The 26,957-nt window shown below is 40.2% G+C and overlaps 1 protein-coding gene across 26 annotated transcripts in view; it reads left to right on the forward strand.

Moving 5' to 3' along the window:
* TUT7 (terminal uridylyl transferase 7) overlaps window positions 1-26,957 on the forward strand; it is a 65,518-nt gene that overhangs the window by 13,499 nt on the left and 25,062 nt on the right. For all 26 annotated transcript variants that reach the window (XR_014817716.1, XR_014817717.1, XR_014817714.1 and 23 more), the window contains 12 exons: window positions 2,038-2,089; window positions 3,696-3,765; window positions 4,525-4,651; window positions 5,844-5,963; window positions 13,358-13,510; window positions 16,470-16,650; window positions 18,062-19,161; window positions 19,801-19,951; window positions 20,984-21,070; window positions 21,657-21,757; window positions 24,032-24,089; window positions 26,546-26,649. Coding sequence is in view for 15 of the 26 variants with exons in the window: in XM_005656799.4 (XP_005656856.1) it covers window positions 2,038-2,089; window positions 3,696-3,765; window positions 4,525-4,651; window positions 5,844-5,963; window positions 13,358-13,510; window positions 16,470-16,650; window positions 18,062-19,161; window positions 19,801-19,951; window positions 20,984-21,070; window positions 21,657-21,757; window positions 24,032-24,089; window positions 26,546-26,649 (2,304 nt within the window). In the remaining 11 variants the exon portion in view is untranslated. The remainder of the gene's footprint in view (window positions 1-2,037; window positions 2,090-3,695; window positions 3,766-4,524; window positions 4,652-5,843; window positions 5,964-13,357; window positions 13,511-16,469; window positions 16,651-18,061; window positions 19,162-19,800; window positions 19,952-20,983; window positions 21,071-21,656; window positions 21,758-24,031; window positions 24,090-26,545; window positions 26,650-26,957) is intronic.

A 26,957-nucleotide genomic window follows, 5' to 3' on the forward strand; every position in this document is an offset into this window, starting at 1 on the left:
TGCCCTCAGGGAAGGAAGGTCATGGAGGCTGAAGCTTACTCCCTACAAATAAGAAGTGGGGAACAAAAAGGCCTCCCCAGGGTTCTGCTCAGTTTTAAGAGTGTAGATGTATTAGTCCCAAAGGCCCCTTTAAAGGGATAACATTTCAGCTGAACTATAAAAGATGTAAAGGATGTGGAGAAAAGGGAACCCTCCTACACCATTGGTGGGTATGTAAGTTGGTACAATCACTATGGAAAACAGTATGGACATACCTCAGAAAACTAAATATAGAACTACCATATGACCCAGCAATCCCACTTCCAGTCATATAGCCAGACAAAAATTTCACTGAAGAGAATACACGCACCCATATGTTCATTGCAGCACTATTCACAATAGCCAAGACATGGAAACAGCCTAAATGCCCATTGACAGATGATTGGATTAGGAAGATGTGAGATAGATAGATAGATAGATAGATAGATAGATAGATAGATAGATAGATAGATAGATAATGGAATACTACTCAGCCATAAAAAAGGACAAAATAATGCCATTGCAGCAACAGGAATGGAACTAGAGACTCTTATACTGAGTGAAGTAAGCCAAAAAGAGAAAGACAAACAACAAACACCATATAATGTCACTTATATGTAAAGTCTAAAATATGGCACAAATGATCTATGTACAAAACAGAAAAGATCATGGACATGTAGGACAGACTCGTGTTTGCCAGGGGGAGGGAGTGGGATGGATTGGGAGTCTGGAATTAGTAGATGAAAACTCTTGCATTTGGAGTGTATGGGCCATGAAATCCTGCCATATAGCACAGGAAGCTACATATCTGATCACTTATGATGGAAGATCACGTGAGAAAAAGAATATATGTGTGTGTGTGTATGTGTGTGTGTGTGTGTATGTGACTGGGTCACTTTACAGCAGAAATTGACAGAACATTGTAAATGAATCATAATAAAATTTTTTTAAAAACAAAATAAAATATATAAAAAGGAGTTGGGAGAATGAAAGGAGTACAAGTGTTTTAGCCCGAGGGCACATCATTTGCAGTTAGCTTGGTTTATTCATGGGGCTAAAGGGAACACAGTAAGGTCTGTGGTGAAGAGACTAGAGAAAGAAGAGCCTAAGATTAAATTGGATGGAGAGGTAGGCTAGGGCCCATGGTAAAGAATTTCATTTTGGGGAGTTTCTGCTATAGTGCAGTGGGTTAAGGATCCAGGTTGCCACAGCTATGGCATAGGTCACAGCTGCAGCTCAGATTCAGTTCCTATCCCAGGAACTTCCATGTGATGTAGCTGCAACCAAAACAAAACAAACAAACAAAAATTTCATTATGACCTAAGGGTGTTAAGAAGCCAGATTGAGAGTTTTAAGGAGAGGCACAACTAGATCTGATTTATGATTTTAAGTGGTTTTGGTTCCTGCGTGGGGCAAGGATTGGAAAAAGGCAAGACTAAAGTGGAGATCTAGTGAGCAGTCTGTTGAAGTAGTATAATGGAGTAAGAGGTAATATTGTTAACAGTCTCACAACTTCAAGTCACAGCTTTGAGATTTGCTGAGCCGCTGATCACTTCAGAAATTAGTGAATAGGAGTTAGCTGGGTCATAGGTCTTTTTTTGCCCCCACTCCTCTTTTTGTTTTCTGACTCACATGTGCACACAGTGCAATGATTGGCATTTAGGTAACTTCAGGTGATTGTATTATCTCAGTGAAGCAAAAATACTTAAGATTTGGAGTTCCCGTCATGGCTCAGTGGTTAGCAAACCCAACCAGCAACCATAAGGACCCAGGTCTCTGGCCTCTCTCAGTGGGATTAAGCATCCAGCGTTGCTGTGAGCTATGGTGTAGATCGCATATGTGCCTAGGATCCCATGTGGCTGTGGCTGTGGTGTAGGCTGGCAGCTACTGCTCTGATTGAACCACTAGCCTGGGAGCCTCCATGTGCCATGGGTGCAGCCCTGAAAAGACAGAAGACAAAAAATAAAAATAAAAATAAAAAATAGTACTTATGGTTTGACATATTCATTTATTTCCTAGATGTCTCAGCCAGATGTTCTCTTACTTGTCCAAGAATGTTTAAAGAACAGTGGTAAGGCCAAATTTTTTCTGCATTTTGCTCTTAAATTTTTCTTTTATCTATGATTTGAATATATCTTACTGCTCGTTTTTCTTTTTTTTTTTCCTCATTTCTTATTTTTGAATCTTACTTATCAAACTTTTCCTATTTTGGAAGTCTTTTTTTTTTTAAATGGGTAATATCCAAACAAATAAAATGGGTAATATCCAAACAAAAAACTGAGCAAATGCCTATGAATTATTAGCAACTTAATCAGTCTTGTTATTTGTTCTAGTATGTAGAATAACTATGTTATACATAAAGCTTTTAGCTTGGTGATAATGTCAGAATTTTATAAAGACTAAATGATTCTTAGTTTGAGACTAAAAAGAGGCAAAATATGTCAAATTTCCTCTTATGGATAAACCTAAAGGATATTCCTCTTTATTCCATGGTTTAAGTTAATACTTTACAAATGATAAAGAGCCTGACCCAGCCCAGATTAGTGAATCAACAAATAGTTGTTCCCAGTTAGTTTTATCAGTTATCTAAAGTAATGCCTAGCTGGGACTTGATGGCTCATATGCTTTTCCATAAGTCTCATTAAACAGTGTCATCACTTAAATTAGTCTTTCCCATTCTTGTTGTTTCAGTTGAATGAAGCATTTAAATATTTCTTCTTACTTCAGTCAATTATGTATTTTGACCCCAAATATTTTATTAGCTTTTGCTGCTGTTTCGTTTTTTATATCCTATCCATATTTCTCGTTATGTTATCTATATAACATTTAATAGTTCTGATTCAATGTAGTCATTTCTAATCAGATATCAGTTTTGCAAAATAAGAGTTTTTTTTTTTTTTTTTGTCTTTTTGTCTTTTTTGTTGTTGTTGTTGTTGCTATTTCTTGGGCCGCTCCCGCGGCATATGGAGGTTCCCAGGCTAGGGGTCGAATCGGAGCCGTAGCCACCGGCCTACGCCAGAGCCACAGCAACGCGGGATCCGAGCCACGTCTGCAACCTACACCACAGCTCACGGCAACGCCGGATCGTTAACCCACTGAGCAAGGGCAGGGACCGAACCCACAACCTCATGGTTCCTAGTCGGATTCATTAACCACTGCGCCACGACGGGAACTCCAAAATAAGAGTTTTAAATTAATGTGATCAGAGTTCTCGTTGTGGCTCAGTGGTTAACAAACCCAACTAGTATCCATGAGAACATGGGTTCAGTCCCTGGCCCTGCTCAGTAGGTTAAGGAGCCGGTGTTGCTGTGAGCTGTGGTGTAGGTCGCAGACGGCTCAGATCTTGCGTTCCTGTGGCTGTGGTGTAGACTGACAGCTACAGCTCCAGTTTGACCCCTAGCCTGGGAACCTCCATATGCCTCGGATGCAGCCCTTAAAAATGACAAAAAGACTCCCCCCAAAATTAATTAATTAATATGATCACTCAATTCTTGAGTATAATACTTTTTTCCTCTTCAAGTCATTTTTATTTTGTAATCATCTCTCAAGAGCTTTGTTTTGTAATGGTCTTTCAAAAGGCCAAATAAATAATTCACAACTGGTATTTGTACTTTATCTAATTGTTCCTTTAAACAAAGCCTTAATTAACCTATTTGATATTCTTTCTTTTTCCTCAGACTCTTTTATTGATGTTGATGCTGATTTCCACGCTAGGGTGCCAGTGGTTGTGTGCAGAGAAAAGCAAAGGTCTCTGTTTCTTTAAGCTGTTTATTAATTATCAACTTGTCAGAAACACTTGTACTTTTACTACATTTTAATGTCCAGTTTCTAGAGTTATAAGCTCCTGTGTGGTTAATTTCACGGGCTTCTTATTAACATTCTCCGTATGCTTTTGACATTTTATGAAAGAGGAAGGAGTGTTTTATTTTAAAAAGAAATTTGACCCATTGCAACTCAGTAAAGACCAGCTCTGTCAAAGAGTAATTTGCTCTGATCTCCTTATTTTCCATCCTTTTAGCAGCATTTTTAATAGTCATGAGTAGCAATTGGTGTGACTTCACCTGGCTGTGCCACCATCCATCCAGAAGCGTTACTGTTACCACTGTAAGATGGGTGGTTGTAGGCCGTAACGGTTTGCCATTAGGCAGATTCCTCCAACTTGGGAGAACACTCTTTTGCTTTAAACAGATGAATTCATACTCCCATTCGAGACATTCTACAGTGTGCTCCTTATTTGCCTTTTACCCTCCCAAATGGTTTGAATATATAAAACCACAGGAGGGTTAGTTCTGAAAAACAAAGTTTACTCAGAAAATAGCTGCCCTAACATTTTTTTATCCAGTTATTTAAATGATCCATAAAGATTTAGTGAGCTTTTCATTTTCGTTTTTAAGGTATTTTATACCAGTTTGCATTCGTTGGTGGTGGTGTAAAAGATACCTGATACTTGTGTTAACACTTATCTTTCTCTTTGTCCTTCCCATCCTCGCCCTCTACCCCCACCAGCGGTCTTCTCTGTAAAGTGAGTGCAGGAAATGAAAATGCTTGTCTGACAACCAATCATTTAACGGCCCTTGGAAAACTAGAATCAAAGTTGGTTCCTTTGGTGATCGCATTTAGACACTGGGCAAAGGTAGGTTTGTTCTTTAAATGCATAAATACATGCCACATGTGCATAAGCAGTATGCTTTGATTTTCACTTGGGTCATTTAATCTTAAATCTTTGGATGTATGTTTATAGACATCAAGAGAGTGGGCATCTGAGTATTGGAACAGAAATTTTAGTGTGTACAGAAAGGAAAATTTAGTGTTTCTGTATCACTGTAACAGTATTGCTTAAAAGATCAAAATGATTTATGGTGCTTATTAAAATTAGGTTTATGTGTCAGATCCCAGAGTTATGGCCCAAGAACTTCTTTTACATTTTAACTAGTTTCCTGAGGTAATTCTTAGATACCGGAAAATTTGAGACTCAGCTTCTCATACCATGTCTAGCATACCCAGAGATGCCCCAAAAATGAAAGCCACTATCTAATCTTGTTTTACAATTCTACGGTGTTTTAAATACGGCATTCCAATTGAAATGCTTGAATAAATGTGAGAACATTTAACATTTCCCCGAAATGTAAAGTCCCATCATGCTTGAGAAAAAACTTGCGATCCTGTGTCAATGCTTTATAGAGAAAAGCCAAAGCTTTACTGATTGAGACATGGCCATAGCAGTATGTGTTTCCTGTTGCTTGGGATCAGGATGAACTGAGATTGCCCCACTCTTAACTGGGTGAATTGATAAGTACAATATGCTATCCTTTGAAAGCAGCCTCTTACTTCATCTCTAAGTAGGCCGTGCTGTCTAAGTTATGTCTGGAGCGCTAGGACGTTTGCTTGCATTCGCTCCCCTATCACCTTTCTGGTCAAAGCACACGTTTTCAATTTAGTAGCTAAGGATGAGGGGACCATTAAGCTGAGCACAGCCAGTTGGCTTACATGTGGAATTGAGCTGTCATTTTGACCTCAAGTGTCTGAACCAAGTGGATGAATTTACCATGGATGTCCAAAAACTGAAACAGCAAATATTATTTTAGGGCCCTTCACAAGTGAATTTAGTTAATTAACAACATGAAAAGATTGAAATCAAAGCTGTCCCTCAAAACCACAGAGGGTGATAACTCCAAAAGTACAAAGAAGTCTTATCTTTTGCCGCTGTGGAGTTTTATTCTGAGGAGAAAATCATGTGATACATGGAAGTGAAGTATTTTAGACCAAATTGCATAAGTGACAAGTTGGTACAAAATAATGCTTATCCTCTTTTTTCTCATTTGTAGCTTTGCAGTATAGACCGCCCTGAAGAAGGAGGTTTGCCACCTTATGTGTTTGCCTTGATGGCCATTTTCTTTCTTCAGCAGAGGAAAGAACCCCTTCTGCCTGTTTATCTAGGATCATGGGTATAAAACTTTTTTTGTTTATATATCTGATACTGATTTTATTACAGGGCTGCAATCCTTTATTCATGATTTCAAAGACTAAAAAGCAAACCAGAGGTAACCTGAATTTATTTATCATACTATTGTGAATATCCTCTCATTGCTAAAATGTTAATGTGCTTGACTACAAGATGCCACCCTAAACTCTGCTAGGGACACTTTTCTAAACTGAAAACCCCCCCCTTTTTTTTTTTTTTTTTGGCTTTTTAGGGCCTTAACCTCAGCATATTCAGGTTCCCAGGCTGGGGTTGAATCAGAGCTGTAGCTGCCATATCCAAGCCTTGCCTGCGACCTACACCACAGCTCATGGCAATACTGGATCCTTAACCCCACTGAGCGAGGTCAGGATTGAACCCGCACCCTCATGAATGCTAGTTGGGTTCATTACTGCTGAGCCACAATGGGAACTCCTTGAAAAAACTCTTAATTCATGGAACATGATCCTGATGTTTTCAAATGAGAGAACATGAACCTATATTAATTTATCATTTGGTAGACACTTTTTTTGGGTACAGTTTTTTAATATGATACTTGAATTTATATATCACCTCCAGAAAGACTGTGGGAAGCATTCAATTCACTATCACTTACTTTCCATTTCTAGTCTTTTTGTTCTTCTTATTCCCCCTTCCCTGTGAAACAAAAGAAAATATAAGTGCTGAGATTGCTGCCTATACCACAAGATGCACAACTTAGTAGTCACCTCTTGAACAACACTTTGCTATTATCTTTAAGGTGCATTCAATTTTGGTAATGTAACCACTCTTTCTTTCTGGATAAATTAAAATTGAGCTGATTTATTCAAATAATAAGATTTAAAAAGCAGCCATCTCAAAATCAAAATGAGGTTATTCTTATCTTGGAAACCTCACTTTTAGTTCCTAGGTGTTGGTCTTGATAAACTCTCATTTAAAGATTTATAAATCTTTATAAAGAGATTTATACTTTATAAAAAGGCTCACTTGATGAAAGCTTACTTGGATACATCTAGTATTTTAACTACTTGCCTTACTATACTCAGGATTCTCATCACTTAAGGAGGACATGTTCCAGAGCAGAAGCTATGGATTATTATGATATATATCAAAAAAGCAGGGGCAGGGGGAGGGGGTTAAGGAATCTTTTCTTTATACTTTATAAGTTGATAATTAAGCAGGGACCTTTATCTGCCAGGCCCTGAGAATAAAGACTAAAGCAGAGTGAGTCCTGTATAAACTCCCTCCAGGCCTTAGGGATTGCAGTCTGTTGTGAGTCCCAGATGCCTAAAGGGAGCTGTCTCTCTGCTTATGGTATTGAAATGAAAGAAGTCAGGGTATCTTTGCTACACTGCTCTCCTGGTGGAAAAAAGAGTTAGAGAGCAAAGCCAACCCTTAGTTGATAAATAACCATTTTCAGCAGAACCAGGTAGAAATCCATAAAAGTCTTTGAAGTTTTCTTTTCACTTTGACCCAGAAGAGACAGGAGTTTATGATGGCACCAAACCAGATGGATTCCTGTGCCCAAAAAGCCTTAGAAGAGGTTGGATGTGTTACCATGCTCACTGTTGTCTTAGTGAGATCTGCCTTTTCTTGTGTCCTCATCATTTCTGAAGGAGGTATCTGTCACAGTGTGAGGAAGCAGGGGGACAAGGTGCTCCTATTCTGGTGATGAGATTCTTCTTAGGATTTGCTTAAGGGTAGTAAGAATACTATGGCCAGTGTATTATTTCCCTGGCAGTAATACTGGAAATTAGAAAACTAGTGCCATTTGATTTTGATTATACCAGTTGTTTATTGTATTATTTGGCCAGTGTATTATTTCCCTGGCAGTAATACTGGAAGTTAGAGAACTAGTAACATTTGATTTTGATTATACCAGTTGTTTATTTAAGATTTAATGACAAAATTGGGAGTTCCCATTGTGGCGCAGTGGAAACAAATCCAACTAGTATCCATGAGGATGTGGGTTTGATCCTTGGCCTTGCTCAGTGAGTCGGCCCGACATTGCCATGAGCTGTGGTATAGGCCACTAATGTGGCTTAGATCCTGAGTTGCCATGGCTGTGGTGTAGGCCAGCAGCTGTAGTTCCTGATTCAACCTCTAGCCTAGAAACTTCTGTATGTCATGAGTGCGGCCCTAAAAAGAAAAAAGAGAAAGGGATTTAATGACAAAATTGGGTATATGGTGGCCAAACACTGGATTGAATCCTGAGGATCAAATAAGACATACTGCCTGAACCGAAGAGATCTGTAGTTTTAACATTTTAAATTAGTCAAGCATCACAGTGCTGGCTTCTGCTAGAGTCTTAGTCACAAATATAAAGCAAGTGAGGAAAAAGAAATTCAGTGCTTTGTTGATGATTCCAGATATTTTATGTCACTATTTCTACAGAAAATCTATTAAGACCCTCAGAATTATGTGTATGAAAGTATCTAAACCGTTAATTCCTTTGAAGTCTTTAAAGAACTCTGTATATTAGTCATTGTTAGGCCCTAAGGGTAATACACAGGTGAATAAGACTAAATTCCCTGTCAAGAAGCTTAGAGTATCACATCTCTTTGCTCTAATCTGTCTTCTGAAACATCTTTTAGCTCTTCTCTCCCACCCTACTCAGATCTTTTCCATGTTAGAAACTCTCCTCTCTGACCTGTTACTCCCAGTTAAAGTTCCCACTTTATTATCATTAGATATTTATGTGTGAGTTGTAGATGACAAACAGGCTTCACCCCATCTTCTTAGCACCTTTTATCCCCTACAACAGTATTTTGCTAGTCTCGGGAGTTCCCATTGTGTCTCAGCAGAAATGAAACTGACTAGTGTCCATGAGGATTCGGGTTCGATCCCTGACTCCGCTCAGTGGGTAAGGATCAGGTGTTGCCATGAGCTGTGGTGTAGGTTGCAGACATAGCTCAGATCCCCCATTGCTATGGCTATGATGTAGGCCAGCAGCTGTAGCTATGTTTCAACCCCTAGCCCAGGAACTTATATATGTCATGAGTGTGGCCCTAAAAAGACAAAAATATGTATATATAATATATATATATTTTTTTTTTTTTAAAACTGGTCTCCTAATAGGTAGTACTTGGAATCTTCCTTAGTTTATATAAACTTAACCTTTAAGAAACAGTTATTTACACCGTAAGGATGCCAGATGATACAGTAGAAAAAAGGGCAGTATTATCGCTTGGCAGCCCTGAGATTCACCCAGGATTTGCCACTTAAATCCTTGTGACCTTGAGCAAGTTATTTAATCTCTGAACCTTATTGAAAGGCTCATCTGAAGAATTTTGAAATGAGATCATGAACATAGAGCTCCTAGAACAAGGTAGGAGAACAGGTATAGTCCTCTTCCCCTTCAGTAGAAAGTCATTCTTCCACTTATGGCATGGAGGCATGAACCCCTAAAACTCGTGATCCTTCTGGAAATAACGGCAGTAAATTCTCAACATAAACAACAATGCAGAGGTTCTGGAGACTGAATAAATGCTGACAGACCTTTGGAGAGAAGTCAAATCTTGGAGCACATGAACCAACACAGAGTGGGTTTTTATAAATGGCTTTACCCCTAAACTCAACTCTGGCAGAAAAACAGTCTCTTTGTTACCAGAGGAATTAGGGCCACCACGTAACAAGGGAGGAAAAACCCCAAAAGGGCAGCTCTAGAGAAATGGAATTAATTCTGTGTGGAAGCTCAGTACATCTCTGACTGACTCTTGGACCAATCCAGTGCATCATGTAAGGAGCTTGGAAATCTTCACTCTGTCCTCACAAGAAGTAAAAACCTGAACACTGAAAGTTAACAGCTCGTAGAGCCACCAGAGAATAGAGGTCATGGGGGAAACCACTGCCTCCAAAATTGGAGAGACAGGTAAATGTGTAACTTGGCAGAGCAAAAGCACAGGAGCAGAATCCTGCCACTGGAACCGCGACCAGGGTAGGACTGTGGTTCTAGAGGCTCAGTTTGGATAGGCTTGAAAGTGAGAAACAACTGGGGGGCCCGTTTTAGAGGGCTGGTTTCATGAGGTTTAACTCCAGAAATGTCCACCAGGTTCTCAGGGTAAAGATCTAATAAAAATTTCATGCTTTTTGAGGAGAAATGTAGCCATTTTGAAATTATCCAGAGCATTCTGTTGTCCTAAACAAAAGCCTGCCCTCAAGGGAAACTGTTTTACCAAAACCTAATCACCTTGGGTTTTATCAGGGCCCAACTAACCTAAAGAAAGGAAAATATACCCAGCTCCAATTCTGTGGTTACACATCTCATCTCAGATGGGCAGGACCGAGAACCCTGCCTAAAGGCCACAGCCCAGGACCACAGGCTCTCTCAAAGACTGAGACCTGATCAAAGGACTACAGAATGAATCCTCTCCCCCCATAGTTTACCACAGCATCATTAGGCCTCCTTTATAATAATGGAATTATATTAGAAGGACCTTATTTCAGAAGAAATCACTTAGGAAACCCTCAAATAATAGAGGAGACAAAAACAAGGATACCAGAGAAAGTTATAGCCTATTGACATCTACAGCTACAGCAAACAGTACATGGCCTAATTCTAGCCAGCTAGAAGAAAACCTCACACTAAGACCTGCGCACCTCAGTTCCTTTTACCCAGCTTTCGACAAAAAGAATTACAAGGCACACTAAAGGAAGAAAAAAAACAAAAAAAAAAACACCATACTTTGAAGACACAGAGCAAGCATTGGGATTACCAGACCAGGAATTTAGAAAACAAGACTTAACATGCTAAGGGCGCTAAAGGAAAAAATGGTCAACATTCAGGAACAGATAGGTAATATGAGCTGAGAGAAATTCTAAGAAAAAAAATCAAAGGAAATACTAAACGTCAAAACTAGCAAAAATGAAGAATGCCTTTGGGTTCATCAGGGGATTGGACACAACTGGGGAAAGAATCACTGAGCTTTATTCAGTAGAAATGTTTCAAACTGAAAAGCAAGAGGAGAAAAAGAAATGGATCAGAATAAGAACTGCAGGGCAATTACTAAGGGTTGTAATGTATGTATAATGGGAATACCGGGAGGAAAAGAAAGAAGCAGCAAAAGAAATAGTTGAAGTCCTAATGATGGAGAATTTTCCAAAATGAATGACACACCACTTACAAGTCACATATGTGAGGCAGGCTTAGAAAACTCAACTGGGATCACCAGCTGAACTGCCATGCACCAAAGGTGTGACAGTGTGCATTTTGATTAATCAAGTTAATTACCTGTAAAACAAAAGTAGCAACACGTTTGGGAATAATGTACAGAATTCAGAATTTTCACAATACACTCTAGTATCACAATATCCAGAGTAAGATTAAGAATTACAATACAGGAGTTCCCGTTGTGGCTCAGTGGTTAACGAATCCAACTAGGAACCATGAGGTTGCGGGTTCGATCCCTGGCCTTGTTCAGTGGGTTAAGGATCCGGCGTTGCCGGGAGCTGTGGTTAGGTTGCAGATGCAGCTCAGATCCCACGTTGCTGTGGCTCTGGCGTAGGCCGGCAGCTACAGTTCCGATTCGATTCGACCCCTAGCCTGGGAACCTCTGTGTGCTGCAGGAGCGGCCCAAGAAATGGCAAAAAGACAAAAAAAAAAAAAAAAAAAAAGAATTACGATACAAAGAGCCAAGAAAATGAAACACACTCTTGAAGGAAAAGAAATTGACAAATGCCAAACCTGAGATAAGCCCAGTACAGAAACTATCAAAAACTTTGAAAACAGTTGTTATAACTGTTGCCCCAAGAGATAAAGGAAATAACACTTAAGCGATAAGTGAAGAGATAAGGAATATCAGCCAGAGAATTAGAAATGGAAAAAATGGAAATCTTAGAAGTGAAAAAATACATTACTTTTTTTTTTTTCTTGCCCTCCCCTGGCGCATGTGGAAGTTCCTGGGCCAGAGATCAAACCTGCACCACAGCAGCAACCAAGGCTGCTTCAGTGACAGCCCTGGATCTGGATCCTTGACCTGCTGCACCACAAGAAAACTCCACATTATCTAAATTAAAAAATGTATGAGATGAGTGTCACAGCAAAGCGGAGATGATAGAGGATGGAGTCAGTAAATATGAAAATAGATCAGTAGAAACTAATCTGAAGAAGAGAAAGAAAAATTTCAAAAAATAAATAACTGAGCCTCAGGGACCTGTGGAACAATTTCAGACAAATCTAACGTATGGGTAGTTTGAGCCCCAGAAGAATAGGAACAAGAGAATGGAGTAGAAAAATAAAGTTTCGCAAATTTGATGAAAAGATAGATTTATAGTCTCAGTAAGATGAGCAAACCTCAAGTAAGATAAATTCAAAGAGACCCATGCTTAGCTCATCATGGATCGCTGAAAACCACAAAGAAAGAGCAAAACTCAAAAGCAACTGGATAAACCCCTTACATGAGGTGAGAAAGGTGAATAAGTACATAGCAAGTGGCAGAATCCTGAGGAAAAAGAAACCCAGGAAAGGACAGAAAGCGGAGGAGCTCTTTAAAGACAAATATGTGAGCAGAGCCTGAATGTAGTCCCGACTGCAGGGCTGTCTGATGTGGGGGGCAGAGCCTGCTAAGCAGAGGGAAAAGCAGGTGTCAGCTCCAAGCCAGGAGGATAGACGAGAAGATGGTCAGTGAAGGAGCAAAGGACCACCCGGTTACCAAGGCCCTGGAGAAGACCGGATTTCATCCTGCCTAAGAAGGGAACTGTTTGAGCAGAGGAGCAATATTGTGTCTTATGTTTTAGGATTACTTTGTCTGCTAAACCAAAGAAGTAGTCCATTTCATGTGGAGACACATTTGAGAACCAAGATAGCCCATCCACACCCAGCCCCACAATTCATTATGTACATAACCTGTTTAAAGGCTGTGATAAATGCCATCATTGTATCTCTTTAGCAGTTTGCATCTTAACATCATCAAAAGAAATATCTTATATTTATTGTACTTAAATATATGCCGTTTACCATTATGTGAATGTCCATTATTTTATGCCTTACCTACCCCATGAAGGAAATTCTAGTGTTATCCATTTTTACAGGAACCTGAGGCCTATAGAAAGTGAGGATCTTACTGAAGATCTCAGAGCTGGTTCATGAGATTAGATTAGGGCGGTTTTATTCCAGAACCATGGCCTTAGGCCGAGGCCCCATTGCCTTCTCTTAGACTTTTAATGAAGCATTATTTCCCAAAAATGACCATTTCTTTTGCAAATCAAACGCTTGATTTTTCTAATTTGCAGATGTTCTTTTACACATGTCTCATAGTTACTCCTTTTATATTTTCAATGAGATACAAGTGTGTTATCTTTCCCTTTCTTCCAGGATTAATATGCTCTGATTGATAGAAGATCACTTCTGCCTTATAATAGTACATGTCTAATTTTTCCTAGATTGAAGGATTCTCATTAAACAAACTAGGGAATTTCAACCTTAAAGAAATACAGGAAGACTCTGTAGTCTGGGAATACACTGATAATGCTGCAGGGGACACAGACACAGCAAAAGAAGAGGCACCAAAAGAAATGCCCATTAAAAGGGGACAGGTCTGTTCTTGTTTGTTTCTAGTTTTATCTGTTTTTAATTCAGTTGTTAATTGTGGAGTTTATGAGTTACTCAGTCTGCCTCTCTTCTTTCCTCAACTATCTTAACTACTTCATGGCTGTTTAATTTCCTCTTCAGTCCTTTGAATAGACAAATAATGAGAAAAGGTAAAGTTCTAACAATTGAATCCATAGGTAGTTTCTTCTGTGCGCAAGGTGCTGTGAACGAGATTGAGAATTCAAAGATTAAATTTTTATCTGTCCTCTAAGAGCCACTTACATTTTAGGTGGTATTATGATGTTTTGATAGAGGAAAAGTTAACTAACCTCAAATTCCTAAAATTAATAGTGACTAAATCTGTGGTCTAGAGTACTTGAGTCATCCATACCATTAGAAGTGGACAGGAGAATTTATGTATAATTTGTATACATAAATTTTATGTGTAATTTATGTATGTATAATTTACATGTACATAACATATTAATGTATACATTATTTATTATAATTTATGTATGAAATGTCAATTACCATTACCACTGAAATTTCAAACAAAAATCTGAGCAATGTAATTATACCAGTAGTAAGAATAGGATTCTGGCCCAAATTAGTAAATCGTCCTTGACTCCATGACCTTCCCCATAACCTTTTGGGGTAAAATGACAGTAATAGCCACAAAATACTTTTGAGACCCAGATTCTAATCCCACCTCTTCACAGACAGGTCATGTCACTCCTCTAGTTCATGGTTTACTTGTGCCTAAAATGAGGAGATAGTGGTGAATCATATTCTCCAGCTGTGTTTCCTACAATCTTTTGAGAGTTGAGAGGACAAGGGCCGTGGTGGCTCTGCTCTCTACTGCTGCCACCACAACATACCACTGTATCAGTTTTCTGTTTGGGGTATCCAGTAGTGGCTAAGAGCACAGGCTGTGGAGCCAGAATATTGGAACTTGTATCCCAGCTCTCCCACTTCCTAGCTCTGTGTCTTTGGGCAGGTGACTTAATCTTTCTGTGCCCCAGTTTCCTCACCTATAAATGGAGATGTTGGTACCCTCTCCTAGGGCCATTGATTTATGGAATGCTTAACTCAGTGCCAAGCATGTGATAAGCACTCAGTGAATGCTAGCTGCAGTTCTTATTTTATTTGAAAAAATAAAGTATTCTCAACATTAAAAGAAAAAAAAAGAAGAACCAAAAACCCCTCAGCTAAGTACCACTAGTCTAGATATTGGCAAAGGTCTTTTAAGTTCCACGTTTGTGATATCAAGTCATTTCAGTGAGATGCTTAAAAATCCTTAGTATTGCTGACTAAGGCTTATGGTAAACAGGTGAAATCTGATGCAGCTTTCCATTTCTGGGGTTTTCTTTGTGTCCTCAACTGTAGTGTGTGGGGACCTAGACAACTTCCATTTTTAATCAGTTTTGCTTTTATAAATCCACCTGATGACTTTATCTCATTTCACAGAACCTGTGCAGTTGAGATTTAGTGAATAAATCTATGGTATGAATAAAATAACCATACCACTTGTTTTGAAGCTTAGTATAATAAAGCACAATTGGAAACAAATTTCTGTACCTTAGAAGGAAAAGCTGTTGCTGCAAGTCCAATTCAATACCTTAACTTTACATTTGACTGCTAATCATGCTGCCACTGAAACTGAGATCTGGACAGTGTCAAAATTGCCTGGTGTGGTGAAGCAGCGCGCACGGGAATGGGGTGACTTGGTTCCCGTTCTGCCGTTGACAAACACTGGGACCTTTGACAAGTCACATAAACTCTTGGGGCTTCAGTTCCTTCTCTTGTAGCATATGGGAGTTGAACTAGGTTACCTCTGAAGAGTATCTGACAGTTGTGACATTGTTTCGATGATATATGGATTTCTTGTATTTAAAAAGACTATAAATGGAAAAAATTACAGAGAGCAACCAATCTGCCAGATGCTTTCCCGTGTTTCTGATTTAATCCTCATAACTATCCTGTGTTATAGGTGGTTTCATCCCTACTCTGCAGATAATGATAGCGACCATTTTTTGAACATGTGTGCCAGGCACTGTGCTAAGCTCTTAACAGACACTCTCTCACTCAGTCCTCCCAACAACCCTATGAGGTGGGTACTGTGATCCCCATTGTTCAGATGAGGAAACTGAGTCTTAGACAGCTGGTATCCCTTCACCAGGATCAGACACGGCTAGTACCTGGCAGAGTTGGATGTCCGAGCTGAGCGTGTCCCATTCCAAAGTCAGTTCTCTTAGCCACTGTGCTGTACAGCGGCCAGTCTGAGACTGAGGATGCTAAGTCACAGAGCAGTTAAGATCTGTGAAGTGGTACAACCAGTATTTGAACCCATTCTTTTCTAAGTCCTATGCACTCTCCACTGTGTGACATCCCAGTATGTCCCAACCTGTCAAGAGTCTGTGACTGGAAAACTTGTACTAATTTCTCATATCAAGAGTTATTTATTTGACTTAAAAAGCAGTTGCCACTGGCAGATCCAGTGAACTTAATGTAGCTTTTTCAGAGCAAGTGAGAGGAGTGTTTTTCCTTTGGCTCTACATCTCTAGTTGGCGCCCACCTCTGTGTGTAACTGTGTAAAGGCGTCCTCCAGCCGCAGGAACCAGGAGAGCGCCGTGCTGCGAGTAATAGCAGTCAGGGCGCAGTTCTCTCCACCTGCCCTTAAGACTTCAAAATGAGGAGTGCTGCCTGGGTACAGAAAACTGCCTGTCCATTCCTCCAATACTGACTAGATTTTAACATACTCTAATCCCAGGAATTCTGTGAAGGAAAGCTATTTTCCCACAAGCAAAATATAACCTAGAATGGGATTTATCTAGATAGGTTGTCAAATGCCTACTCTTGCTAAGGTTTTTCAGATTTTTTTAATTTGATACTTGAATGATCTCTAGTTTTTCAGATTATACCAACATCGGAAATAACTGTATTTTCTCTTTGCTTAATTAATAGGTATCATTAACATTTGATTTAAAACATCAGCCTTCAGTACCAGTTGGGCAGCTCTGGGTGGAATTACTTCGATTCTATGCCTTAGAATTTAATTTGGCAGATTTAGTAATAAGCATCCGTGTCAAAGAATCAGTATCTCGTGAATCAAAGGATTGGCCCAAAAAGCGCATTGCCATTGAAGGTATTTCAAAATGTTTATCTTTAATTCCTTTTTTTTTTTTCTTTTTTGTAAGGTATCAGTCTAACAGCATGCTTTTTATTTCAGTCTTTTTTCAGCTCCTAAATGTAAGGTAGGCCTCACCCCACAAGTGAAATAGGTGGCTCAAATATTGCATGTGTTACAGTGGGTCATTCCAAGGGACTAGTTTGCTCACCCTGGGTTTTTTTAAGTGCTGCAGTAAAACATCTTAGTTACTTAAGCAGCTAAAAGAATGGCTGGCTGGGTCCTTATTTTCTTTGGAAATTGCTTAAACAACTTAAATGCTATCCAAGTGATGTGCAAATCTCCCTTTCCTCTTGACTGTTCTCATTTCTGGATGTTTAGATTCCATCCTTGCATTGATTGTTTTTGATGTTGTTTAGCTTTACAGAGGTTGAAGAAAATACTTTTTCTCATGAAAAATAGCATTCTTTGTTGGATTCCTCTCCATAGAGGGAAAGGATAGTTATTTTTGGAATATCTGCAATAACATTTAGAACTTATTCATAAAAACATCTTTTCTGTTAAAAAAGCACTAAACTCTTACATGAGTTAAGCCTCATTTGACTGAAGCCATTGTATGAAAGACATGCTGGTGTGCCCTGTAGACTTCCTTAAGTGGACTGGTTCTTCTCAGTTTTGCAAAATCAGGAGGTGGAAACCCCTCTAGAAATCTTAATTCTCCTCCTTCAAATAATTTAAAGAACCTCCTAAATGGAATTCTCTTATTTTTGCTTGATTTTTTTTCAAGCTTCGTATTGCATAAGAGGGGCTTTTTTTTGCATTTTGCATAAATTCTGTGTTCCGTCATGGGGATCTCACATTTTTAAACCCTCCCCTGCAGTTTCTGTGGCTCAGCTCTTCTGGCCAATTGCCTAACCTGCTGGAGTTCTAGGGGAGGAGAAAAGATTGAGAGAAGTGGTGTCTCCTCCTGGTGCCTCCCTCTCGCCCCTGAATTCAGTCCAGCCAGTTCAGTGATGGGGCTTCCCAGGGCAGAAGAGTGGAGGTAAGCTCTACACACCCTAGGGCCTGGCTGAGTGGGGAGGCAGAGCACTCAGCAGAGCCTGGCGGGAAGCCCTCACTTCCCCAGGGCATGAGAGCCACACCAGTGATGTCTTTTTCCACCTCCCCAGTCACAGAACAGAACAGGGAAGGGGTACTGGTTGCGAACAGAATGGGTTCTCTTCCTAGAGCAGATGTTTAAGAAAACTTCTTTTTCTTTTTGTTTTGAAACCTTATCTTCTTCCTCCCCATCCCCAGTTTTTTAAAAAAGCATACAAGATACATGGTAAAATTTTCTGTTGCTAATTTGTTGTCTTTGTTTATAGCAGTCTGATTTTAAAAACACGAAAGAGAACTGTATGAAGTGGTGATTTCTTTTTTTTCATTGCAGATCCCTACTCTGTTAAAAGAAATGTGGCAAGGACCCTGAATAGTCAGCCTGTGTTTGAATTTATTCTTCATTGTTTAAGGACAACGTATAAATATTTTGCTCTTCCACATAAAATTACAAAATCCAGCCTTCCAAAGCCACTGAACACTGTTACCTGCACCTCTGAACGTTCTAAAGAAGTAGCAAAGCATGATCCAGGTGTACAAGCCAAAGGTGACAAGCTCAAGAACTCAGTTTTGGCTCAAGGTCCTGGTGCTGCCAATTGCACCACAAACACCTGCAAGGTACAGCCACTCCCTCTTAAGGAGACTGCAGAGAATTTTGAAAGCCCGTGTACAGGGGAAACGGGGAACCCCTACATCAGAACCCACCTGGAAAACGCAGACTGTGTCAAGGCAGAGGTCAGTTGCGATGACCGTGAGGATGTTAAAGTACCACGTCAAGAAACAAGAAGTAAAAATGAGAAAGAAGAAAATGGAAAGGAGGGCAAGCATCCTTTGAGTACTGACCGTCAGTCGTTAAGTGGTGGCGAAGCTGGAGAGCTTACCGCCAGTGGCAGCACAGGAAATAATGAGACAGATGGCACTTTGGGTTTAGAAGGCTTCGAAAATGCTACAGCCAAAGAGTGCAAGGAGTTTGCGACTTTAGATGACAAAGCTGATGTTGATGAGGAAAGCACAGAAGGTGCTAATGAACTCGAAGACACCCTAAGCCACTTTACCCCTTCAGGACAGGACCAGACCTCAGGAATCACTCACTCTGACGAAGAAGAGGAGGACGAAGAGGAGGAGGAAGAGGAAGAACCCAGGCTCTCCATTTCCCAAAGGGGAGATGAGGATGACATTGCAAATGAAGATGAGTTAGACAATACCTACACTGGGTCAGGGGAGGAGGACGCCCTATCTGAAGAGGAAGAGGAAATAGGAGGGTCTGCTAGCTGCGAAGGCTTGCAAGAAGGTGGGAAACATGTGGACGGAGATCTCCTAGTGGAACTGAGTAAAATCAGCCTCAAAGAAGAAAATGTCTGTGAGGAAAAGTCAACTGTGGATCAGTCTGATTTTTTCTACGAATTTAGTAAACTCACCTTCACCAAAGGCAAGGTAATCGGTGCCACTCCTAGGCATGGGACTAGGAGACTTGAAGCACTTTTAATGCATGTGATTTCAGTTTGTGTATATTAGACAGAACTCTCCCTGTTCTGGTAGTTGCTAATAAGGTGGTCTTTCACTCCAGTGCAACCGCTAGGTCCACTTCCCTTCTTAGCATCTTGGGAATTTGCAGAGGAGAAAAGGAATGCTATTGGTAGTGAAAATACCTGCCTTTTTCCCCATCTCAGATAGTTTGGAGTGGCCACACATTCTATTTTCACCCTTTTGAAATGTGAGGAATAGAATGTGCACTTTGGAAAAGAGATTCAAAACTCCTTTATTTTGGGAGTTTCCATTATGGCTTAGTGGGTTAAGAACCCAGCTAGCATTGGTGAGGATGTGGATTCGATCCCTGGCCTCACTCAGTGCGTTAAGGATCCGGCGTTGCTGTGAGCTGTAGCGTTAAGTCACAGACGCAGCTCGGATCTGGAGAGGCTGGCTCTGACATAGGCCGGCAGCTGCAGCTCTGATTCAGCCCCTAGCCTGAGAACTTCCATATGCAAGTGCAGCCCTAAAAAGCAGAAACGAACAAAAAAACTCCTTTACTTGACAAAGTTTTAATTCTTCTTTTGCTATGCCGTCTTCCTGCAGTCTCCTACAGTAGTATGCAGTTTATGCAAACGAGAGGGTCATCTAAAGAAGGACTGTCCTGAAGACTTCAAAAGAATCCAGCTGGAGCCTTTGCCACCATTAACACCCAAGTTTTCAAATATCTTAGATCAAGTTTGCATTCAGTGTTACAGTAAGTGAATTAACGTTTCTTTTATTTTGTCGCAATATTACAGTGACATCTTCTCACGAGTCATCCGAATCGCTAACTCACTGGCTTCATTATAGAGGCTGTCTTTTCCATTCTCCACAGTGCGCCGTGGATCCTGTTCCACTTGGGACTTGAGATAAATAGTTGTTAGAGAAAGGTGGGGGAGGGGTGTCTTTTAAGACTGGAATACTATCATTTCCCAACTGGTATCCCTTGAAATGTTTTTCTAGATCCTTGCCATTCGTAGTACTTCATAGCAAGAAGCATTCCACAGGTTACACAGAATAGCTCTACATTCCGCCCCCTCCCTTAGAGATTTTCAGGGCACGATAACATAATAAAGGCTTCTAAGAAATGTTATGGTGAATAACTGACTTAGCTCTTCAGCATTTCCAAAATTTGAGCATAGACCACTTTTTAATGAACACTAATTAGTAATGCTTATAATAGCCCTTTAAGGAACACCAGTTTGGGGAAGTGTTGGTATAAGGATTTAAAGTTCCGTAGGGGAAAGCATTGGATGGAGAGGTATGCAGCTGCTTAGAGCGGGAGGATGTGCTGCATCACACTGCTGCGTCTTGAGTTGTCTTTGCCTGGAGAAACTTGTTTGTAATCAGGGATTTCTTTTTTAAACCTCTTTGGAGATGATAAGCTATGAAAGGGAATTGTCGGTTCTCCTCACACAGCTTACAAAATGTCATGTTCACCCTCTGGGGTAGAGTAGTTCCCTGCAGGCTGCCTTCATAGGGCTCTGGGTCTCTGAACCCCAGGAGCAAAACCTTAGTTCAGACTAGTTTGTATCTCAGGGGCAGTTCTTGGTGATAGACTCTTTCAAAAAGGCATCTTTATTTTATATCGCTTAATGCTGTCTACCAAGAAGATACAAACAATTTAGGGTTTTCTTTTTTGCTCTCTTTTTTTTGCAAGCTTGTTAAGTGTTTTTATTTAAAAATACAATTCTTCAGAGAAAGAGAACAATCTTTGTTTCTGAATGTATCTATTTATTTTACACAGAGGATTTTTCTCCAACTATTTTAGAAGATCAGGCTCGTGAACATATTCGGCAAAACCTAGAAAATTTCATAAGACAAGAATTTCCAGGTAAATAATTTTTTACCTTTAAGAAAGGCAGTGTGATTTTCCTTCAGAAAGAGCACATTAAGTTTGAGAATGAGAAAGTACTCTTATGGTGATGGTGGAGGCAGAGCTTCTGTTGTTTTGTGATATCCTTAGGATGGTGTTTGGTCTGCCAATCCCAGTTTGCCAACGAAAAAGACAGTTGCAGAGGAGTATTTCTCTTAGCAGATGCCCCAAGTGAACTTCATGTAGTCAGTACTTTGTTTAGGGTTAATGTTCACACCTCTAAAAAGTAAATTTATTGAGAAAGTAGTAAATTTTGTTACTAAATATGCTGAGGTGATCCACATTTTCCTTGAAATGCCCTTACATTTAAGAAGAAAGTGGCATTCGATCATCTTTCATGTCTTCTATAGCTTGTATTTATTTATAGTAGATTTTGTGAGAAAATAACTTATAATAAATGACTAGTTAATAAAAGAACAACTATAATTAGATTACTGTAGGGCAGCTAACAACTGGGGACTTTTAATTCACGAGAGGGTCATTTTGATCAGAAAAGGGAATGCACTCAGGTAATTATTTGTTACTTTTCCTATCTCCCCAACAGGAACTAAATTGAGCTTGTTTGGCTCCTCCAAAAATGGATTTGGGTTCAAACAGAGTGACCTCGATGTCTGTATGACAATTAATGGACTGGAAACTGCTGAGGTACAGTGATCACAGTACTTCCATTTGCTGCAGCAGCGTGATTTGACGGTCTTGACTGACAGTATAGCATGGTATTTTCCAAGTTTATCAGGGCATATCATATGAAGTAGGCCATTAGGCACAATCTGGCAAATACATTGAAGGTTTAGAGGTGAACATGAGGAGTAGAAAGACTTCTGCCTTGCAACCTAGAATGCAGAGTGGATTTGAAAGTGACATCTGGGAATTCTAGAAAGCCAAACCAGCCTCTCCAGTGTCCCATTGGCACGGCTGATAAGACAGGCTCAGGTGCATAAATACAGCCACGTAAGGGCTTCATAAAGTTTTTTAGCATGCAGGCCGTGTGGCACAATGATAAAAGAGTGTTAAACTGGATCCGAAACAGACTTGGTTTCATCTCTCCTACGTGTGGCCTTCCGTGGATAATCTCTAATACAGAAATGAGAGCCTCTTGCCTCTGGAGGTTGTTGTGCACATCAGCATCGATCATGTGTGTCAGGAATTAGCTCACTGGCCACTGCCTGTTTTGTACATAGCAGTGTTATTGGCACACAACCACACCCCTTCATCTGTGTATTGTCTCCATCTACTTTCACTCTAACTTCAGGGTTGAGTCCTTGCCACCAGCCTTGGGGCCTGCAAAGCAGAGAAGGTTTTCTGGCTCTGATAGATATCAAGGCATTTTTAAAGTATAAAATATAGGGAGTTCCTGTTGTGGCGCAGCAAAAATGAATCCAACTAGTATCCATGAGGATATAGGTTCGATCCCTGGCCTCGCCCAGTGGGTTAAGGATCTGGCCAGCATTGCTTTGAGCTGTGGTGTAGGTCATAGACTTGGATCAGATCCCAAGTTGCTGTGGCTGTGGCAGAGACTGGCAGCTGTAGCTCCAGTTCGACCCATGAACCTCCATATGCTGCGGATATGGCCCTAAAAAGCACGTGAGCTCTTGCTTTCGCTCGTGCGCGCGCACGCTCTCTCTCTCTCTCTCTCTCTCTCTCTCTCTCTCTCTCTCGCCGCCCCCCCCATGTATATATATAATACTGGGAAAAGGTAAAAAGTCTGAGTAGTACTGAATCCCTACCCTTTATTATTTTTAAAAACAGTCCAAATGGTATCTACTTGAATGATGCAGCTTTTGTTCAGGTTTTTTCAGCCTTTTATGAGTTTCAAGTCTTTGTCCTTTGAGGATATATCTGATTTGGGAAAATTGCCATTTATTCAGCATGACTTTGGTGAATAATGTAGATAAGCAAGATTAGGTCCAATACATGGAATGACCTGAATATTCATCGTTGAGATTGAATTTTTACATGATGAATAAACTAGTTTTGAGGGCACTTCTAAAATAATATTCTGAATGTATTCTGGGAGGTAATAAGCATCAAAAGGGCCTAATGTTGAAAAGGTGAGTACACAGGTTTTTAAATATTTGAAATATTATTCATATTTGCTGTATGACTTTCTTTTTGTGCTTTTTTTTTTTTTTTTTTTGTCTTTTGTCTTTTGTCTTTTTGAGGGCCACACCCGAGGCATATGGAGGGTCCTTGGCTAGGGGTCTGATCGAAGCTGTAGCTTGCCAGCCTATGCCAGAGCCATAGCAACGCGGGATCCGAGCCACGTCTGCAACCTGCACCACAGCCCACAGCAATGCCAGATCCTTAACCCACTGAGCGAGGCCTGGGATCGAACCCACAACCTCATGGTTGCTAGTCAGATTCGTTTCTGCTGCACCACGACGGGAACTCCCTGCATTATATTTTTGACTAGTCCTGTAGAGGAGTAATCTGGGCTTAATCACTCTCCACAGCAATTCATCTGGTCTTAATTGAACTGTAATGAAAGTCTACCCAGAATGAATAAGACAGGCTACAGACGCTCCCTCTTGTTGGTTGTGTCACATGGAGTACTTCTGAGTGACACAGTTACATAAAGGGAAAAAATGGACATTCTCACCAGTTCAGAGACTCTTCTAGGACTCTGATTTCAGCCTTTCCTGTGCTTCTAAGAACAGTTAGTAAGTAGGATGTATGGAGAGTTTCCATATTCTTAGGATGTGCCTATGAATGCAGACTGATGTTCACCTAAAAGGAAAAAATGTATATAGAACAAGCTGAAGTTAGTATCATTATTTCTGGAATAGAAACTATAACTGGATTAGAAACCTGTCTTTTTTTTCTTTTCTTTTTTTAAATTTTATTAAAGTACAATTGATTTACAGTGTTGTGTTATGTCTTCCAGTTTTGATTTAGTAGTCTGTGCCATTTTTGTTACAGGGCTTGGACTGTGTAAGAACTATTGAAGAATTGGCAAGAGTCCTCAAGAAACATTCAGGTAAACGTCTTCTGAAAAATATTTTTGTCTTTTTTATTTGTGTTTTACATACTTAGAATTTACTAATACTAATGAAACAGTGTAGTGCCTCATACAGCATGTTTATGGTATTGGTGTCTTTCAAAAAGCTTGTGTGATTAAGTATGAAAATCTGAGGTTATAATTTGTGTGCACGCCTCAGTCCGTTTTATTTCAAGACAGAGTACATACCTTACACATAAGAAATTTGGGGAGTGGTTTTTGCCTTAGCATTGCGTTAATCAAAAGTGTAGGGGTTGCTAGCAGCAATGTGTAGTGAAAAGCACCATGGCCTAGGGTGATGGATTGTACTAGAAGCTATTCCACAAGCTCTTTGTGTGACCCTGAAGTATTTATAGCTGTAAAATATATAGGTTTTATAAATTGTGCACAGAGCTGAAATACCATTAACACATTCTTCTGCCTCTGTTGGAGGCAGCCATGGATGCTATCAACAGTGAGAGTCTTCTTTTAAAATGTGGTTCATGAAACTTCTGTGCTGTGTTGAGAATGAAAGTAAGCATGATATGGTCCTTGCCTTTATGGAACTTAAAATCCATGGGCCACCCATGAAAAGCTTTCTTATATCTTAGTCAAGAGTAGACTTAAATTCACAGCATGGACATGCACACACACACACATAAGTAGGTACCTTAAGTGCCCCTTTTCTTTGCATTTTTTTTTTTTTCCGGTTTAAAGAGTGTACCATATTATATAAATAATAGGATGGAAAATCTTAATTTTGGTTTATTCCTATTGAAAATTACCTAAAGCATCAGTTATTTTTTTTAAATGGGCATCAATAATACTTTTTTTGGTCATTGAAATAAGCATTTTGGAAATTTTATCTCTAAAGATCACATGCTTCTTTTTTTTAATTTGTGAAGATCAGGCAACAAAATTAAATTGCTGAGCTGTCATGACTGTGATTTAATATTGAGCTAGGTTTTAACTTATGCTATTGAAATCATTTCAGCCTTAAAGGAAAGTAGTATAAATGGTATAAGTCACATTTCCCTCTGCTATCTAATTAGTCTGTCCTAGACCAGGTTCAGTAGCAGTTTAGAATCTGCGATACCTAGATTTGAATCCCAGCTCCACAATTCACCAACTGCATGTGCCTAAGCAAGTTCATTTCTCTGGGTCTCAGTTTCCTTATCTGTTGCGTCAGGGTGAATGGCCTTAGGAGGTCATGTTTGTAAAGGGATCTAGGTACCCAGAAAAGGGTCTTACTGTCACAGCCCTTCTCCCTCATCACCCCTACTTCTGCTTCCCCAACCCATCCACTTATATAGATGCTCTCAAACATGTCTTCCTGCTTCTCTGCATTCCCGTGCCACCATGATAGATGAGGCCCAGCTCAGGTTTTTTTTTTTAGGGCCACACCTGCAGCATACGGACGTTCCCAGGCTAGGGGTCAAATTGGAGCTGTAGCTGCCAGCCTACACCACAGCCAGAGCCATGCAGAATCCGAGCTGCATCTGCAACCTGCACCACAGCTCACAGCAACACCAGATGCTTAACCCACTGAGTGAGGCCAGGAATCGAACCTATATCCTCATGAATACTAGTCGGATTCATTAACCACTGAGCCATGACGAGAACTCCCCCAGGTCAGTTTTTATACTAGGCACCCAGTCTCTCTTTCAGGTGGTGCCTCCAGTCTGTCCAATGCCAGGGGCTTTGTCTAAATAGATGTGCTCAGTGATTTTCCCCAACTTATCCCCGTTCATTGGTGTTTCTTGGTCTCTGAGGATGTATGTTCTCTATTTGGGTTCTTCGCAGTTTTGACCGTATCCTCTATCACTCATTATTTCTTTCTCTCAAGTCCACTCTGTAACCTGCACAATTCATGGAAGTTCCTAAATATACCATTCTGTTTTAGGCATATTCCATGTGCAGTTCTCCTTTCCTGATAAATAAATCTCCCCAGCCTTCTCTTTATTTGCCTCTTCTTTTTCAAAGCCTTGCTCAGGCCATTCCCTTCTCTCCTGTTGAAGTTGATTCCTTTCTTACCTCTAGTTCTATGGTGAGTAACTTGTTTTAAGGATTCAGATGATTTTTCTCCACATCTGGAGGTATAGTCATATGGAGAGACTGAGTGGGGTCAGTCCAGACTCTGGTAGTTTCCTCTGTTTTGGTGTTGATCAGACTGAGAACCCCCTACATGTGCACATGATCCATTGAGTTCCTAAAAGGCAGTGGCTGTCTTGTTGATTCTTGTACTTGAGATACTGATGTGTTTAACAAATGTAAACTTTGCCGGAAGAGTCTTCCCAGATGTTTATTCGTAACAGAGAATTCTTGGACTAATGTTAGTGATTCAGTGAAACCAGCCAAAGCCAGGTTTACATCACTTTGTGTTGGAACATTAATGGAAGAGCAATGTATATCCCCGGCTGCTGTATTTAATGATACTTTCCGATTTCCCAACCTAGGGCTGAGAAACATCTTGCCTATTACAACAGCAAAGGTGCCAATTGTGAAGTTCTTCCATTTGAGGAGTGGTCTCGAAGTGGACATCAGTTTGTATAACACATTGGTAAGATTTTCTCTAGATTTTTTTTTTACTTCGGGGAGATTAAGGGAAACAAGTATCTCTTTATTTTTATTTTTTTCTTTGCTTTTTAGGGCTGCACCCATGGCATATGGAGGTTCCTTGGCTAGGGGTCGAATCAGAGCGGCAATTGACAGCCTACACCACAGCCACAGCAACACCACATCCAAGCCACATCTGTGACCTACAGCACAGCTCACAGCAATGCTGGATCCTTAATCCACTGAATCAGGCCAGGAATCGAACCCACATCCTCATGGTTCCTATTCAGATTCGTTTCCTAAGTATCTCTT

This window comes from Sus scrofa, chromosome 10 (genome assembly GCF_054392235.1).
Source record: "Sus scrofa isolate SSC_HxYL_T2T_F1_AM1 chromosome 10, Sscrofa_HxYL_maternal_Yorkshire_Landrace_v2.0, whole genome shotgun sequence".
In the NCBI taxonomy this organism is placed as follows: domain Eukaryota; kingdom Metazoa; phylum Chordata; class Mammalia; order Artiodactyla; family Suidae; genus Sus; species Sus scrofa.